Source organism: Mauremys reevesii, linkage group 23 (assembly GCF_016161935.1).
Source record: "Mauremys reevesii isolate NIE-2019 linkage group 23, ASM1616193v1, whole genome shotgun sequence".
In the NCBI taxonomy this organism is placed as follows: Eukaryota; Metazoa; Chordata; order Testudines; family Geoemydidae; genus Mauremys; species Mauremys reevesii.
Window position 1 is genome coordinate 5,561,099 of NC_052645.1, and position 18,475 is coordinate 5,579,573.

The 18,475-nt window shown below is 44.8% G+C and overlaps 1 protein-coding gene across 6 annotated transcripts in view; it reads left to right on the forward strand.

Annotated features, from left to right (window-relative positions):
• Positions 1 to 18,475, forward strand: part of EYA3 (EYA transcriptional coactivator and phosphatase 3) — a 136,549-nt gene that overhangs the window by 60,542 nt on the left and 57,532 nt on the right. For all 6 annotated transcript variants that reach the window (XM_039511294.1, XM_039511296.1, XM_039511291.1 and 3 more), the window contains 4 exons: positions 139 to 182; positions 1,840 to 1,919; positions 10,127 to 10,193; positions 16,620 to 16,762. In XM_039511294.1, the coding sequence (XP_039367228.1) occupies positions 139 to 182; positions 1,840 to 1,919; positions 10,127 to 10,193; positions 16,620 to 16,762 (334 nt within the window). The remainder of the gene's footprint in view (positions 1 to 138; positions 183 to 1,839; positions 1,920 to 10,126; positions 10,194 to 16,619; positions 16,763 to 18,475) is intronic.

Below are 18,475 nucleotides of genomic sequence, written 5' to 3' on the forward strand. Positions count from 1 at the left end.
ACTTGAATTTAAACAGCTACTAATAGTAACGGTGTTGCAAACAGGCTGCAGCTACAAGCTAATCACTATCACTTGTGTACAGAGATTGTCAAGGACAGATCTCTCTCATGGTGTCTTTGAACATTTTCATCTTTGCAGGTGAAAAAGGCCAAGATGCAGGAATCTGGAGAACAAAACTTAAGGTGTGTAGTACTGATTTTGATATTAGTGTTCACCAATTGTCAGTTTCTTGTTTTCATTGTATGCTTCAGTTGAGAAAGCAGGTTTATGTTGCTGTGTGCATTTCTCACAAGACCCGGACTTTTATCATTTATCTTCCTTTTGTCAAGGAACACAATTTTGAGAAATTTCTGTTTTTAAACAAAAATATTCTTTGAGACACAATGAGCTTTTTTAAGAATGCTAAATCTTGCCAAAAGCATTTTCTGTGAATGACTGCATAGAATTTAAATAGCATCAACTTACATCTTGCTTTTACTATTGCGTTGTAGTGCGCTATTTAATACATTCCACGGAGCAGTTAGGTGAGACAGCCATTCGCTGTGTAAGGAATTCTCTGACTGATAGGATCTTTTATTTTGGAATTAATTCAATGGTACATAGTTTTTGCTTAGCAGCTGTTTTTAAGTACATCTTTACTTTGATAATATTAATCACTATTACTACATTTAGAGAGAAGCGTGCTATGCATATCAAATTGTATGAGAAAATGAGTGGGACAGCATTGTCTTTTCTGTCTTTAATTGGATTGTCATGACCCATGAGTCTCAAACCTGGGTCTGCACGATTTCCAGGAGCAGTCGTGCTCCAGCCTTCCATCTGGCAGTCTGCTGATGCTTGCCTGCTTGGGACGAAAGAAGCCCAGCTCCAGTTTGAGGCTTTGCCCCTGCAATCCTACTGGCAGAGTCCCGGAGCAGCTGACTGGCTGGCTGGCCGGCCCTACTTAAGCCAGCAGCAGGAACAGGAAGCTGTCCGAACAACTGGACTCCACCCCATTCTGGACTGCGTTCCTTGTGCTTCCTGCTCCTGCTGCTTGATTTCCTGGCATCTGATTTGTGATTTTCTGCCCTCTCGGTGTCCTGATCCAGCCTGACTGGTTCCTGATTTGTGGTTCTGATCCCCGGTTTGTCTCCTGCTTCTCAGCTCCTGGTATCCTGACCCAGCTGACTCCTAAACCCAGTCTTGTGACCGTGGACTCTGGCTCTGACTACTAAGGCCTGGTCTACACGGGGGGCGGGGGGGTGTGTGATGTAAGATACGTAACTTCAGCTACGGGAATATTTCGACTTACCTCCCATCCTTACAGCGTGGGATCGCCGGCCACAGCTCCCCCGTCGACTCTGCTACTGCTGCTTGCTCTGGTGGAGTTCCGGAGTCAACGGGAGTGTGTTTGGAGATCGATATATCGCGTTTAGATGAGACATCGATCCCCGATAAATCGATCGCTACCTGCCAATACGCCTTGTTTGGCCGCCCATGACTCAGCTTTGACATGGATTATTTTTGTCCCTTTGGGATTTTTCACGTTTAAACATTACAACAAAGCTTATATTAGATTTCCATGTTCTATTAAAAGTTTTCATTATTTTGAGAAAATTAGTGAGTTAATACTCACTCTGAAGGAGGTGAGGATTTGAGGTTTGTACAAAGAGATGCAAGGATATCTTTCAAATTCTAGTGTGTGGATATATGTGAAATAGTACAGAATGCAGAGTGTTTCCCTAGCAGCCTGTGGCCACTGTTAGCTAGGAAGGTCAAAATCAATTGCTTAAAATTTCCAGTGCTGTTAGTGCACAGATTAGTGATATTGGTAGCTAATGTGTGCTTTTATCCTTTCAGTCAAGTGAGCACCGCAGAAGTCAGTGATCAGAAATCTGAATCTTCAAGCCTTGGCCCAAACCTTCCCATGTCAAGTGAAAGTAAGGCTCGTTCTGACCCTCTCACTCCCATCTTTGTGTCCATTGGTTCCTCAGGGTCTTTGCACCAAGCACAAACTTCTTGGTCCTTCACCATTTACCCCACCTTATCTTTCAAATCTAATTACTTATCAGAGGCTGTCTCTTGCTTTTGCTCCACTAATGATGCCAATCTCCATCTCCCTCCTGTCAGTTTCTCTCACAGACACCTTTCTGACCTCTCCCATGCACATCCCTGTTCTTGAGAAGAACTCCTGGTCAAAATTCACAAAGGCTCTATTGCAACCTCTTAAATCACTCTTTAAAACCTACCTTTTCTGCGATGCCTACAAATCACTACTGCCTGGCCTTGGTTAGGTTGGTGACCACCTGTGACTACTAATGCAACATTCCTGACTCTATCATTACCGTGTCTTCCCCATTCCCCTTTTTGCCTGTTCATTCCTCTTTGTGCATTGTCTAAATCCTAGATTGTAATTTCCCTTGGGCAGGGACTGTTGTTTGGTAATGACAAATGAATGTGAACCGTCTGTCATAAATTGTTACTACCTCAACACAAACACTGAGTGGAGTGTTTTACAATCATTTGCGCTGCTAAAGTGCAGTTAATCTGACGCTCTGAGTTTTACAGAAAAAGTTTCTCAAAACCACTGTGAGGGTAAGTAGTTTCATTTTGCAGATGGGAAAGTGAGATGCAGAATAAATAACTCGCGGAAGGTCACACAGTGAGACAGTGGCAGAGGTGGGAAGGGGAGTACATCCTCTGTACTTGATGTGGAGCTTAGTGTCATTAGCATACTGATACCCCAAAATGCCTAAAAATGTCCCCTAGTGCCTTTAATATAGATGAACAAGAGGTGACAGAATAGAACTCTGTGAGGGTCCCTGTTTGAGGACTTCCATGGTGCACAGTGTCTACAATCCACTGAGGGCTTGTCTATATGAAGAATTAGTGCATAGCAAGCGGAGGTGTAAATCTATAGTGCACTCTGCTTGCTGTGCACTAACTGGCTGTGTTGACCTTGCTACCGCACTAAAAGTTCTTCAAGTGATGGTCTCTATTGTATTCCACTGTGTGGTTATGCTTGCGCATCATGCGCTCAGAGTCAGAGAATTTGAAAGTAGTGTCCGTTGGTCCATGCATGTGCCCTGACTCGCCTCGTGCTTCCATCCAAGGTGATATAAAGGGTGGGGTGGACCGACTGCATCTCCAGTTCCTTCTCACCACCACATGGTCTGGACCAGAACCTTCAGTGTCCCCTCTCATACTATTCTAATTGCAGTTGTAAATAGCTTTATCAGTTTTTAAGGCAGTTTACCTAGTTTTATTTCATTTCTAGTTTTAATAGTTTTAACAGTTTAGTGAAGACTTCAGGGGTTTCCTGCCCCCATTCGTACCCCTGTTCGGATACCAGACTATGATGAGGACTTTGGGCTTCAAATTGCACCTCTTGCCCACTATCCCGCTCAGTCAGCGCCAGCCAATTCAACGCTGCCTCTACAGCTTGGGAGAAGCTCACGTCATGGCTATGTGCAGTCCTTCCCCAATTGAACCCAAGAGGGCTGTGCACTTCCTCTCCACAAGTATCTTATGGAGATGACCATGAGAATGCAGTCAGACCCAGGCTGGGGAACATCCCTCCTTCCCCACTGTACATTGGCCTGATTCTGTGAGGAGTGTGCCTCCTGGTGCTACATCCGACTCTGATGCCAGCAGAACACCGCCCCCCCCCCCCCCATGATGAGACCATGTTGGGAGATTAGGAAGTACTCCAGTAAGCCTGGGACTAAGTCTTCCTCCAAGTTCAGGAAACTGGACATTCCCTTCACCAGCTCAGCCCCAGGGGCCACAGCACATTCTAAGTCCCACTGGCCCGAGAAGAAGACCCAAGACCCCCCCTTCGGGGACCACTCTAACAACAGTATTCTTACCCAAAAGGTGAATTCCTTATTACAATGAGAAGCAATAAAACACGTTTCTCTAGCATATCAAGGAACAGGTTCTACTCTGCTTACTTCCTCATACCCAAGAAGAGGGGTGGCTGGAGACCAAACCTCAGTCTCTGCCACCTCAGTTGCTTCATCTGCAAACTGAAGTTTCACATTGGCAGCAATAATTCCATCTTTAGAAAAAGGCATGTGGTTCCCGGCTCTTGATTATGAAGGATGCTTACTTCCACATCGACAACCACCCTGCCCATAGACATTTTCTCAGATTTATGGTGGGCTCCAACCATTTCCAATACAGAGTACTACCTTTTGGGATAGCTACTGCTCTCAGTCTTCACCACAGTATTTTCTGTAGTAGCGGTTCACATCAGTTTTTATGGTCTCCTTGGTTTTCCATACCTTGATGACTCTCTCCTAGCTGCCACGTCCTGCCAAGAAGCCCACTATCTATCTTCATGTTACTCAGCCTCCTTGCTTCACTAGAAGTCAGTATCAACATGAAGAAGTGAATCCTCAATCCCATGCAGTCATTGGACTTCATTGGAGCTACCCTAAACTCTATTACGGCACAGGAGTACCTGCCTACAGACAGATTTCATGCAATGAATGTTGTCATAGCTCGCATCACAAACAACCGTTTTGTACCAGCCAAGATGTGCCTCTCTCTACTTGGCTATATGGTTTCATGCACCTACATGACCCCCTTCATTAGACTTCACCTTCTCTGCCTGCAGACATGGCTTCAGTCCATGTATTCACTGAACTGTCACTCTTTGAACCTCATGCTGACAGTCCCACCCAAGATACTATTATCCCTCCTATGGTGGACAGGCCCACATCGTATGTGTGTGGGAGTCCCCATTTTTTCCCTCTTCCCCGGACAGAACTATTATCACTGATATGTCACTATTAGGCGGGGGATCACATATCGATGACCATACCACACAAGGGACATGGACTCTTCAGGAATCCAGAATGCACATCAGTGTCTGAGAACTTCTGAGCCGTGAGAAAAGCATGTGAATCCTTTCTTCCACTCATTTGCGCTCATCATGTCCTGATCATGTTGGACAACACCACTGTGGTCTTTTACTGCAACGAACAAGTGAGATCCACCTCTCTATGTGCAAAAGTGGTCAGACTCTGGAACTTGTTCATCAGCAATCAGATCGCCTATCCGCAGCCTATATTCCAGGGAGACAGAATGTTCTCACAACATCACTCAGCAGACATTTTGCAATCAGTCATGAGTAGGAACTTCACAACGCAGTGCTACATGACATCTTCGCGCAATGGAGGACCGCAACCAAGGATCTATTCACTTCTCAGACAAACAGCAAGTGCACCACATACTGCTCCAGGGGAGCCTCAGGATGAGGCCCTCCTTCTCTTTTGGTCACACCAGCTCAACTATATCTTCCTTCCTGTACTGCTCCTACCTCAAGTGCTCCACAAAATCCATCGAGACAAGGCAACGGTCATTCTGAGTGCCCCCTTCTGACCCAGACAATTCTGCTTCCCCAAACTTCTGCTCATGTCGCCGTGACCACCAATCCCCATCTCGTACTTCCTGACCTTTTGACACAGTGCAATGGCGAGATCAAGCACCCCGATCTGTGTCCACTTCACATCAGTGCATGGTACTTGGATGGGCATCAACTATAGAACAGACATGTTCCTCAGTGGTACAAGACAGTCTCTCTAACAGTAGGAAAATATTCCACTAAACAATATTACTGAGCTAAGTAGAGATGTTTTTTGTCTTGGGCACAACGTAAGAGTTTTACCAGAAGCAACTGGTATTCCCCCAATCCTAGACCACATTCTGTCCTAGTACGCATTGGGCCTTGCCCTCAGCGCTTTGAGAGTCCACCTAGTGGTGATCAGCACATTCCATCCTCCAGTGGAAGGTTACTCTATTTTTACCCACCCACTAACTGCTAGATTTTTTGAAAGGCCTTGTCAGAACCTTCCCACCTCTCCAAACAATTGCATCTCAATGGGACCTGAATCTGATACTCTTGGTATTAATGAAACCCCAGTTTAAGCCAATAGAATCTTTCTCTATGTCCCTCCTCTCCATGAAGGTCGCTTTTCTTGTTGCTATTACTTTGGCAAGGAGGATAGGGGAACTCAGATGCTATGATGGCAGATGAGCCATTTACAGTCTTCCACAAAGATAATGTTTCCTTATGCCTACACCTGAAATTCTTACCGAAAGTGATCTGTTTCACATTAACCAATCCATTCACCTACCTGTTTTCTTCCCGAAACCACACGCATCTGCAGAAGAACATCATCTCCATTCCCTCAACGTCCAATGAGCTCTAGCCTTCTGCCTGCAGAGAATGAAACCAATCAGACAGTCTATTTACTGAGGTAGCAGAGAGACTTGGGATAGGCTATCTCCACCCAGAGAATCTTTCAAATGGATTTCTAGCTGATATATACTCTGCTACCAGCTGTCGAACCTCCCCCAATAGCGGTATGGGCTCACTCCAAGTTATGACCTTCAAGCTGTGCCTTTTATAGACCTGTAAAGCAGCCATGTGGGGTTCTGTCCACACCTTGGCAACACACTATGCCTTGGTGCAGGACTCGGCAGTAGATGCATCCTTTGGCATGGTTGTTCTTTGCACGACCCTTCCACCCTCATCCTTGCACCTTCCTCCAACTAAGGTACTGCTTGCCAATCACCCACAGTGGAATACAATAGGGACCATCACTCAAAGAAGACGAGGAGACTTCTTCCCTGTAACTGCAGGTTCTCTGAGATTTGTGGTTGCTATCTATATTCCACTACCCACTTGCCCTTCCCCTGTGTTTTGGATCTGTCTGATTCACAGTGGAGAAGGAACCGGAGACGCAGTCTGTCTGTCCTGCCCTTTATCGCCTTGGACGGCAGCACAAGGCAAGTCAAGGAACATGTGTGGACCAGTGGACTCTACTTTCAAATTCTGACTCCAGTTGTATGGGTGCACATGCGTAACCCACAGTGTAATACAGAAAGGGGCCACGTCTCAAAGAATCTCCAATTACCGGGAAATAACCTCCTCTCCCCTAGAGCACTTTGACCTACTGCTGTTTAGTAGTAGGTCAAAGCACACTTGGGAACATTTAGATTAAGGTTGCAGGACCCGCATGGCTGGTTAGTATGCGGCAAGCTAGTGCGCTGTAGATTTACATCCCGTCTTGCTACACACTAGCCCTTTGTATAGACAAGCCCTAAGACTTTGTCATCTCTACTCATAGCCTGCAACATTCAATAATCAATACTAAGCAGCAGAGGGAGCTATTTCATTAGCTTCTACAAAGTCCAGAATATGTTTACAGGATTGTAATATCAGACTGGGTTACATCGTATAATTAAACTACATCCCAAAACACTAAGTTAAAAGAAAGTTATTTTGGTTGCAAAGTCAAAATGTCAATTGAAGGTCACACCCTATTATTTCCAGAGAACCCCTGCCTCAATCAGTGCACAGGGCAGACTGCACTTAGGGAATGAGGCAGCTCTTATGCTCATCATTCAATGTGTGGCCTTTGCCTTACTTACCATGCCCCATCCAAGCCCCGCACTGAATACAGAATTAGTAATATGCTCATTGGCTCCTCTGTGGTTCTCATTGATGTAGTACGAAAGCCTCACAGACACTAATGAATTTATATTCACAACTTCCCTGTGAGGTAGGAGAGTATTTATCATCCCCATTTCATAACTGTGAAAACTGAGACAAAGAAAGAGGTTTATGGACGCATGTTGAATCAGTGAGAGAGCCAGGATCTGAACTCAGGATCCTAACTGCCAACTCCTGTGCCTACAACTCCACATCTCACTGCCTTGCTGCCAGAGGTGGTGAGCACCCACAGCTCCCATTGATGTGACTTAAGCCTGGTGTATACTGGGCGAGGGATCGATCTAAGATATGCAACTTTGGCTACGAGAATAGCGTAGCTGAAGTTGACATCTTAGATCGACTTACCTCTCGTCCTCACGGCGCGGGATCGACGGCCACAGTTCCCCCATCGACTCCGCTACCGCCTCTCGCTCTAGTGGAGTTCTGGAGTCGACGGGGAGCGCGTTTGGGGATCGATTTATCACGTTTAAATGAGGTGTGATAAATCGATCCCCGATAGAGCGCTACCTGTCGATTTGGCGGGTAGTGTGGACGTGCCCTTACTGTTCTGAGCACTCAGCACTTCTGTACATCTAGAACTCCAAGTCATTACATTGGGCACCCAGAAAGTGAGAGGCATGCAGTCTTTATTTATTTATTCATAATTGGAGATATACCTATCTCCTAGAACTGGAAGGGACCTCGAAAGGTCATTGAGTCCAGCCCCCTGCCTTCACTAGTAGGACCAAGTACTGATTTTTGCCCCAGATCCCTAAGTGGCCCCCTCAAGGATTGAACTCAACCCTGAGTTTAGCAGGCCAATGCTCAAACCACTGAGCTATCCCTCCCCCCAGTCAGTGGCCAGCTGCCAACAATATTGGTTTAAGAAGCATGGGATGTGTGTGGGAGAACCAGGATAGAAGCCAGTTCTAAGTGGCATTTAACTGCCTTTACCCCAGGACCATCCTTTTTCTTCCTACAGTTCTCTTCCTCATTCTCTGTGTGCCTTCCAACTTCTAGAGCAAATGAGGCAGAGAGCCCACAGACTAGAACAGGGGTTGGCAACCTTTCAGAAGTGGTGTGCCCAGTCTTCATTTATTCACTCAAACTTAAGGTTTCGCGTGCCACTAATACATTTTAACCTTTTTTAGAAGGTCTCTTTCTAGAAGTCTATAATATATAACTAAACTATTGTTGTATGTAAAGTAAATAAGGTTTCAAAATGTTGAAGCTTTATTTAAAATTAAATTTAAAATGCAGAGCCCCCTGGACCGGTGGCCAGGACCCAGGCAGTGTGAGTGCCACTGAAAATTAGCTCGCGTGCCGCCTTCGGCACCTGTGCCATAGGTTGCCTGCCCCTGGACTAGAATGACCTCATTTATTGCACAGCCCTGATTCATTCCCTGAACACCAACTGCCCTGTGCACTGAATGAGGCAGAGGTCTTGTGGAAAAATCAGTAGGTGACCATGTAATTATAGAGTGTATCATAAGGCACATGCAGACATTAAATATGAAATTTCTGCACTTTTGAGTGCTTGCCCTTGCAATCCAAATAACTTTTTAAATTTCCTGTTGCTTTTTTAAACAGAAAAAAGTAAAAACATTGACATGTACAACTGTAATAAACTTCACATTATCAGTGTTTGAACTGCACCTCAGATGTACTACTTGAGCTACAGGGCTAACTACATTAGCTGGCAGCAGAAGGCTGTTACTCTATGTGAACAAGCCACTAGAGGAGGCTGGATAACCCACAGAAGCAATATTTGACTAAGTAGCCCCCTTTTACAGACCGTATAGCTAAGGACAAGATATAGCAGGCTCTTCTGAACAGGCGTTGAGGCTAAGTGGATGTGTTTTCAGACTGGCCCTGTTATGCTGCCCCTGAACTCTTGTCTCATGTAGTGTCCTCAAGGGGGAGGTGGGCTGCCAGGGCCATGTGAAGGATCCAGAGCAGGTGGTAAAGCTTGGTGCTCTCCCCATTGCTGCTACAGCTGTTCTGGCAGCAGCCAGGCTGTTTCTCAGCTCCATGAGTTCTTGTCCTTCCCGAAGAGATGAGTTGGGGGGATCCTGCCTAATGTGGTGCCACCAGAGGGAGAAGATGGGCTGCTGGGCCCATGTATTTTGGGGGCAGGGGAGAGGGGTCTTGGGGCAGAGCCTGGCTCAACTTGGCCTCGCGGTATCTCTATCCCTTAGCCACCATAGCTGCTCTGGTAACAGCTGGGTTCCAGGGGATTTTCAGTGCAGTGCATGCTGAAGTGAGGCATTGTTGCACGTGCAGAACTGTAAAATGTTCAGGGGATTTGTCACACTTCCAAAATCAAAATGTACCATGAAAGCCATAGATTTTGGTCTTATAGTCTGTGAAGGGACAACTTGCTGCTCTGAATGATGCACTTATTTGCAGGGACAGGAAGTTACATTTCACCCTGTTTAAACACGTTTGTAAATATTTTTAAAACCATATATCCAAAGCACTCCAAAAACTTAACAGCTACATGGTTTGTCAGGTTAGAACATATTGTGGGACGTGCTAATGTTTCACTGTGATTCATTAAGTTTTGTTACTTTTTTTGGAAATTGTGTAGTTTAAAAAAATCCTTTCTTTACAATTCTATTGTATAAAATGTTTCTTTTTCAGTTCTGACATGCACTGATTACATCCCAAGGTCACCAAATGACTATACCTCACAGCTATATTCTGCAAAGTAAGTTGAAAAATTGGTTCTAAATTTTATAACTGCATTTTTCTCTAAACTGTTAAAACTTTTGATTTAGTTCTGAAAGAATTCAAATATGAAATTGCAGAACTACTAACTGTGGTACATAACATGTCACTTTAATCAGTCTCTGCACCAGATGACTGGAGGATGGCTAATGTGACACTAGTTTTTAAAAAAGGCTCCAGAGGCGATTCTGGCAATTACAGGCCAGTACTAACTTCAGTACCAGACAAATTGAAACTATAGTAAAAAAAAAAAAAATAGAATGATCAGACACACAGATTAACATGATTTATTGAGGACGAGTCAACATGGTTTTTGTAAAGGAAAATCATGCCTCACCAATCTATTAAAATTCTTTAAGGGTAGTCAACAAACATGTGGACAAGAGTGATTCAGTGGATATAGTGTATGTGGTCTTACAGAAAGCCTTGACAAGGTCCCTCACCAAAGGCTCTTAAGCAAAGTAAGCAGTCACGGGATAAGAGGGAAGGTCCTCTCATGGATGAGTAACTGGTTAAAAGATAGAAAACAAAAGGTAGGAATAAATTATCAGTTTTCGGAATGGAGAGAGGTAAATAGCAGTGTCACCCAGGGATCTGTACTGGGATCAACATAATCATAAATGATCTGGAAAAAGCAGTAAACGGTGAGTTGGCAAAGTTTGCAGACAATACTCAGGATAGTAAAGTCCAAAGCAGACTGTGAGGAGTTCCAAAAGGATCTCTCAAAACTGGGTGATTGGGCAACAAAACGGCAGATAAAATTCAGTGTTGATAATTGCAAAGTAATGCACATGGGAAAATATAGTCCCAACTATACATACAAAATGATGGGGTCTAAATTAGCTGTTACCGCTCAAGAAAGAGATCTTGGAGTCATTGTGGACAGTTCAATGAAACATCTGTTCAATGTGCAGTGGCAATCAAAAAAGCTAACAGAATGTTAGGAACCATTAGAAAAGAGAGAGATAACAAGACAATAACTACAATAATGCCTTTATATAAATCCATGGTACGCTCACACCTGAAATACTGCATGCAGGTCTGGTTACCCCAGCTCAAAAAAGATATATTAGAATTGGAAAAGGTATGGCGAAGGGCAACATAAATGTTTAGGGGTATGGGACAGCTTCCATATGAGGAGAGATTAAAAAGACTGTGACTTTTCAGCTTGGAAAAGAGATGAATAAGGGGGGATATGATAGAGGTCTATAAAATTGTGAATGGTGTGGAGAAAGTGAATAAGGAAGTGTTGTTTACTCCTCCTCATAACACAAGAACCAGGTGTCACCCAATGAAATTAATAGGCACCAGGTTTAAAACAAAGAAAGGGAAATATTTCTTCACCCAACACACAGTCAACCTGTGGAACTCACTACCTGGGGATGTTGTGAAGGCCAGAACTATAACTGGTTTAAAAAAGGAACTAGGTAAATTCATGGAGCATAGGTCCATCAATGACAATTAATTAGCCAAGATGGTCAGGGATGCAATCCCATGTTCTGTGTGTCCTTAGTCTCTGATTGCCAGAACCTGGGAATGGACAACAAGGGATGAATCACTCGATAATTGCCCTGTTCTGTTCATTCCCTCTGAAGTATCTGGCATCAAACACTGCTGGAAGACAGGATACTGGGCTAGATGGAACATTGGTCTGACCCACTGTCCGTTCTTATGTTAACCTTCCCCTCCTCCCATCTCAACCTGCATTTAGCAGAACCTTTAACATTGCAGAATGGTATTTTTATAGACAACAAATTGGCATTGCTGCATATGTGACCCAGTCCAGCACACGGTGAAGCTGCCATTGGCTTCAATGGGAGTTGGATTGAGCCTTTAGTGATTGCTAAGGTATCGTGTCACTTGGTAATGACTGAGAATATAAGGTATTATAGACTCAAGCCCAAGGTATTCAGTGAAAGAACAAACTGGACATGAGTGAAAATGAAATATACACTGCTACCTCGATATAACGCCACCTGATATAACACAAATTTGGATATAACGCGGTAAAGCAGTGCTCCTGGGGGGTGGGGCTGCACACTCCGGTGGATCAAAGCAAGTTTAATATAACACGGTTTCACCTATAACGTGGTAAGATTTTTTGGCTCCCAAGGACAGTGTTATATCGAGGTAGAGGTGTAGTTTCCTTATGTATAAAATCAGACACACTGGAGAGAGAGAGAAAGGAAAGGGGTAAAATTTCCAAACGCATCTAACTGATCTAGGAGCCAAAGCCCCACTGACTTCCAGTGGGACTTAGGCTCCCATGTCACTTATGTCCTTTTGAAAATTGTACCTATGATCTAATTCACGTAGATGAGTGCAGAAGGATTCCCTGTTGTCTCCATGCTTTGTTTTCTCTAGTCTTAAATATTCCACGTGAATGAGCTTCCCCCACTTCCCTTTGGAGACTGTTTCACAGTCTAACAGTAACTGGATGTGTCCTCTCATATTCATCTTTATTGTTCCTTCTCTTAATTTTATTCTGTTGCTTCTAGTTCTGCTCCTTTTAGCACCCTGAATAATTCTTGACCCTAGTTACTGACAGTTCTGTTGTCCCTAAAGAGCGAGATTTTCATGGTAGGGCTCTGGAGTAAGGTAGGTGAGGCTGTGAACAGGACTGGGGCTCTGAGTTTGACCGGGTGTTTGGGAAACAGGGCTGTGTCTGGAACACTGGGTAGATCTGTTCCTGGCAGTTTGTTATTTTTGGGATGGATGGGGGAGCAGGCTGAGAGGGAGCAGCAGGGTCGACCTGGCAGGGGGGGCCTCACCTGCCATTTCCCCCGCCGTTCTCAGAGGGACACCACCAAAAGGAAGCGGGAAAGACAAGGAGGAAAAGCCAACTACTCCTCCTCAATAGGCTGCAAGCAGGGGAGGAGGCACCGCGGGGAGCTTGGGTCCACCAAGGCAGGGGAGGGGCGCGATTACCAACACGTGTTGGAAATACCGGTGCCTCCGGCTGCCTGGGGAAAGGGAAGGACTATAATATCATGGGGGGGCTCAACATAAAAGGGAAGGGATACAAGTGCGTAGGGATGAGACATGGGCTCACTTAATGAGGGGACTGGACAGTGCGGGAGGGAGGGCAGTGGCGAAAGGAACAGGCTGGAAGCAAGCCAGGGCAGGGAAACTGCAAGGGCCAGGGTGGGGCAGGCAAACTGGCAGACTCCCAGGGACTGGAGCGGGGCAGGCAAACAAACAGAAAAACTGCTGAGAGACCTGAGTGGGAGGGCAGGGGGGCAAATATGGGCAGCAAGGGGGCAAACTGCTGCGGGCAGGCTGGTGGGCAAAGCAGGGGGTGGGGAGGTCCACCAGCTGAAAGCAGCAGAGGAGGGGAGGGCAAGTCTAAAGGGAAGGGGAAAGCATTTGTGCCCACGTGCCCTTGCACAATGCTGCCCTTGCTTGCTGCTGCTGCTGCAGTCCCAAATGGTGGGGAAAAGGGGCGAGGTAAGCAGCTGAGCGGAGGGATGAGGAACAGGTCCAGGTGGTAGTGGGGGGTTATGGAGGGGGCAGCAGTGGTGGTGGTGGTGATGGGGGGGGCAGGGACAGATGGACCGGGGGAGGGCTTCGCGCCGCTCCCCTTGCACCCCACAGCAACAGTAGCTACCACCACCACAAGAGCAAAGCTGGAAAAAATCGCTCAGTCCTGCAGTAAGCCTCCTCCACAGTGTCCTGCGGTGGTCCTATGTGCTCTCCCCGCAGCAAAGGTCCTCCTCTGCCTCCCCAAGGCAGCAGCAGGCTTCTAGACAACAGTAGCCACAACCAGCCGACAGCCAGGAGGGACCCCACAGGTGGTGGCAAAGCAGTGTCAGGGTCCTCAGTCCCCCTCCCCAAGGAGCAACAGCCGCCAGCGAGAGCACCAGCGGGTGAGGTAGTGGGGTGTGGGGAGAGAATTTTGCCCAGACGAAGCTGAAGAGGGTGCTCTGGGCCCAGTAGTAGCAGCTCCACACCAGCAAGAGGGTCCTCCTATTGGGTTCCAGGAGGTGGGCAGGTGCAAGCCTATGGCGAGGATCCACTGAGCCCAGGTCTCAAATAATTACTGGGGACAAAAGAAAAAAATAAGGACGACAGGTGTGAGGGTCAAAGGGTCAAAAGTAGGAAACCCGGCAGTTTATGTTGATGGGCAGGCAAACTGTTGCCTTCTGAACCATAATGAGCCTTTTCAGTCTCGAGCCTTCATTCCCAGGTGGCAGTGCATTGTACTATCTAGCCCGAAGGTTGTCAGTGCACAGGTCACAAAGCCAGGTCCTCATCCATCTGATTTACCACAGATGAAAAAAGATACATTTACCCGCTGTGGTTACCTGGATATCTGGTAGCAGTGAGGTATTTAGGAAGGGCCCCTCTGGGACTCAGAAGATCTGAGTTCAGTTCCTCGCTCTGCCACAGATTTCCTGTGTGACCCTCGGCAAGTCACTCAGTTTCTCTTTGCCTCAGTTCTCCATTTGTGAAATGGGGATAATACTCCCTTTCTTCTACCTGATGTATGTCTTGTTGGTTTAGCCCCATGTCCTGTAAACATGTACCTGCTTGACTTTAGCCATGTGAGAAATTTTGCTGAAATCAGTGGTTTCACTTGTGTAAAATTAACCATTTGCATGAGTTTGTAAGGCTGGGTCTAAGATTGGAAGGTCTTCAAGGCAGCAACTGTTTCTTACCTAGCACAGTGGGCCCTGATCTCAGTCAGGGACTCTGAGCACTACGCTGCATATCATCTTGATTGGAAAATAGATGTCCTTGATGGAAGATGTTATGGTATTTGCTGCTTCCTATAGATATTTCCCTCTACCCATCATCATGCCTTCCATCTCACCAATATTTAGCTTCAACTGTCTCCTTTTTATTTAAGCATTGGTGACATCTAAGCACTTGCATACCTGGGAAAAGAAGCTGTTAGCATCAAATGTAAAGGAAATGGGAATAATCAGATGTGTTACATCTCCAGTGTTCTCTTCGTACATTGTTTGACATTTTTCTCAAAAGGGAGCTAGGTATTCCGATCCTAGTCACTGGGACTCGGGGCCCTTTTAGCCTCCTTTGAAAACCCCAGCCTAGATGTTTACTTTACATATTTTGTTCTATTTTATTAGGGGTTGAATGTAGAGTTTCCTGTTGGTCATTTCTAGGATCACTTATCTTTCCTTTTTTGAGGATTGATACCGCCTTCTCCACCATCCTCTGGTACCTCCCTAGTACTCCATAACTTTTCATAAATAATGGTTTGGTAAACTTACAAACGTAGGATGTGTTTTCATCCGGAAAGCAGAGAAATGGATCTCACAGAAATCCTAAGTGTTCCCTTGCTTGCTTCTTATTAATATTTGGTCTTCATTACTTCCTAACTGTCCAAACCTCTCCTTTATTTTTCTTGATGAAACTAGATTTTAAAAAAACCATTCAGTAAGCCATTTAAGAGGTGTTACTGCTATTTCACCCTCCTAATTTATTAGTGGCCTTACTTTCATGCTAGTTTATTTTTCCTTGCTCCTTATTACAAAACCCTTCTCTTATTGTTAGCCTTATTAGCTACCATTAGCTCATTCTGCTGTCTTCTTTCCCTATCATGTATTCTGTCCAGATTCTGTGCCCTTCACTGTGATACTGGAATGCCTTTATTGATTGTGTATTCTTGTTCAGTTGCTCCCTGCTCTGTCACTTCAGTACAGTTTTTTAAACCTCAGCTCAGAGCTTCAAGCCACATTGTCATCTGCTTGTTCTTTATCTTGTTTTAAGACAAATTGCCATCACCTTGATTTTCGTCTTAGGATGCCCCAGCCTTCTTCTATACTTGTAGATTTTAGTATTTTTTCCCATTGCACAATAATTTCTAGATACCTTAATTCTCCATATTTGCTTTCATGCAGTCTCATAACCTCATATCGCAGTCGTGTATTAACGTGTTAAAACTCTTACAAATTGTAGTATGGACAAGCTCTAAGGTATTGCTTTGTTGCCAAGCAGATGGGATGGCTTTCATTAACTTGGAATATTTTTTACTTTTTTAACCATTAAACATTTGTAACTATGTATCCCTTTGATTAATTGATATTAATGATGCTGGCTGGGATTTCTGCGGGAACTCTGTGCTCAAATCCTACTGAAACCAGTGGAGCTTACCACTAACTCACTTTGACTCTTCTGAAACTATTAAAAACTGTGGGAAAGCATCCTGACTTCCATGAGGTGCTGAGTACCCACAGCTCTCTAAGTCTTTATTTGGAGATGTGGGTGCTTGGCATGGCGGAAAATCAGACCCGGGAGCTTCTGTCAGCTGCTATATTATCCTCCTAAATTCCTTAAAAAATACATGTCCCTGTATTTATAATTAGCACATGTTTTTAAAGTGCCCTTTTAGGATGTGCATGATGAGAGCTGCATAATATGAACATTTTAATTATTTTTATAGGCCATATGCACATATCCTTTCTGTACCTATATCGGAAACGATGACCCCTTATCCTGGTCAGACTCAGTACCAAGCGCTACAGCAGACTCAGCCCTATGCCATCTACCCTCAGACAACCCAGACCTACGGACTACCTCCTTTTGGTAAGGAGTCAACAGAAAAGTTGTCAAGTTTTAAATGGTCTCTTTAAACAATGTATATAATTGTACTTCCCATGCCCATTGCTTTTCCAGCAAACATCCCAGGTGTGTTAGAGAGAAGAATTTACAGAAGAGACCACAGGCTTGGCTTTCAGTAATAGAACAGTTGGAAATGAGGGAATAGTGTGTTTAGTTGACAGCTGTTCAGGTTTAAAGTGCATTGTCTCTGTGGGGGGGATGTGTTAAATAGATCTTGTAAAAATCTGATGTACTCACAGTTAATTCTGGGGAACTGGCAAGCTGACTGCAGGAATGTTTGATACTTGAGGATCACAGTTTTCTCAGATTATTACTTGACTGCTTCAGTGCTGATTTATGTACCAGGTGAAATGGGACAAAGCACCTCTCCAGTGTTGCTGTATCTAACATCTCTCTACTAGGTATCATCTTTCTTTCCTTTTTGCTGGTACATTAGTACTGGCCTATTGGCTAGTATTAAAAGACCTGTTGCCTCACCTTGCATTTCACTGCATGTAGATTGTCTGTTACACTGTCTTTGAGATTACTCAGCTAATAATAATATTTAGCTCCATAGCTTCTGTTATGTATTAAGCCACTGAAACAGATGGTTACATTGCAGTAACATTTAAGTTCTGCCTTAGCCATTTCAGGGTGTCAAGAATGATTGTATCACTGAATTTTCCTTTAGATTTTCTCATTTTCTAATATTGCGAACCCCCAAAATTAAAAAATTATGAGTTAGACCCCTCAGAAATAGTAAGATTGTCGCAAAAGTAATGAGAGAAACAAAACTCAGTCCTGTCTTTTGCCCTGTGTTCCGATTTTTGAACACCTCCCCACACCCCTGCCACCCTTCCCCACTGTGTGGGTGGCAGTTTGCTTCCGTAACTTACATGAAAACAGTGTGGCTTTATCACCCGTTAGCTGCTGGACCACATAGTACTCTGCAGCTGCGTCAATTTGAAGAGATCTAGTTATTCAGCTTAGGTGGTAGTGGCTCATGATTTTATATCCATGGTCCACGGATCAGTCCCCACAGAGGACCCCAAGAGATGCATCATTACATTTGGCTTTGCTGTTTAACCAATCCTGATGCCTAGCATCTCACTGCTGTCTTACAATACTTGTGTAGCCTACTGAAATGTGTGTATGTCGTGTCTCCTTGTATGGGCTAGTTTACAGAGAGTAACATGCTCTTCCTCTCACCAGAGCTCCTACAGTAGGGGCCAAAACTGCCTCTCTCACTGTAAACCTGAGAAAGTTGGCAACACTGTCTAATTTGCCATGTTGCTTCTAAAAGATTCGCAAAGTGGAAGAGACTTGGCTCAGTTTTATTAGCGACCTGGGTTCTAGCCCCAGCTCTGCCTGCTGAAATGGTGCAAACTCTGTTATCTCATTTGTGAAATGGGAGAATGATGGTGTTTCTTGGGTCAAAATATGCATGTTAAAAAAAAAAAAAGCTGATATTAGTGGTAATGATTCCTCATCTAATCACTTATATATTGGGGGTCTGAATCCTCCAGATCACCTTTTCTGCATTAGTGTTCAGAAATTTGCCCTTTGATAGAATCATAGGACTAGAAGAGATCCCGAGAGGTCATCTAGTCTAGCCCCCTGCGCTCAAGCAGGACTAAGTATTATCTAGCTCATCCCTGACAAGTGTGTGTCTAACCTGTTCTTAAAAACCGCCAGTGA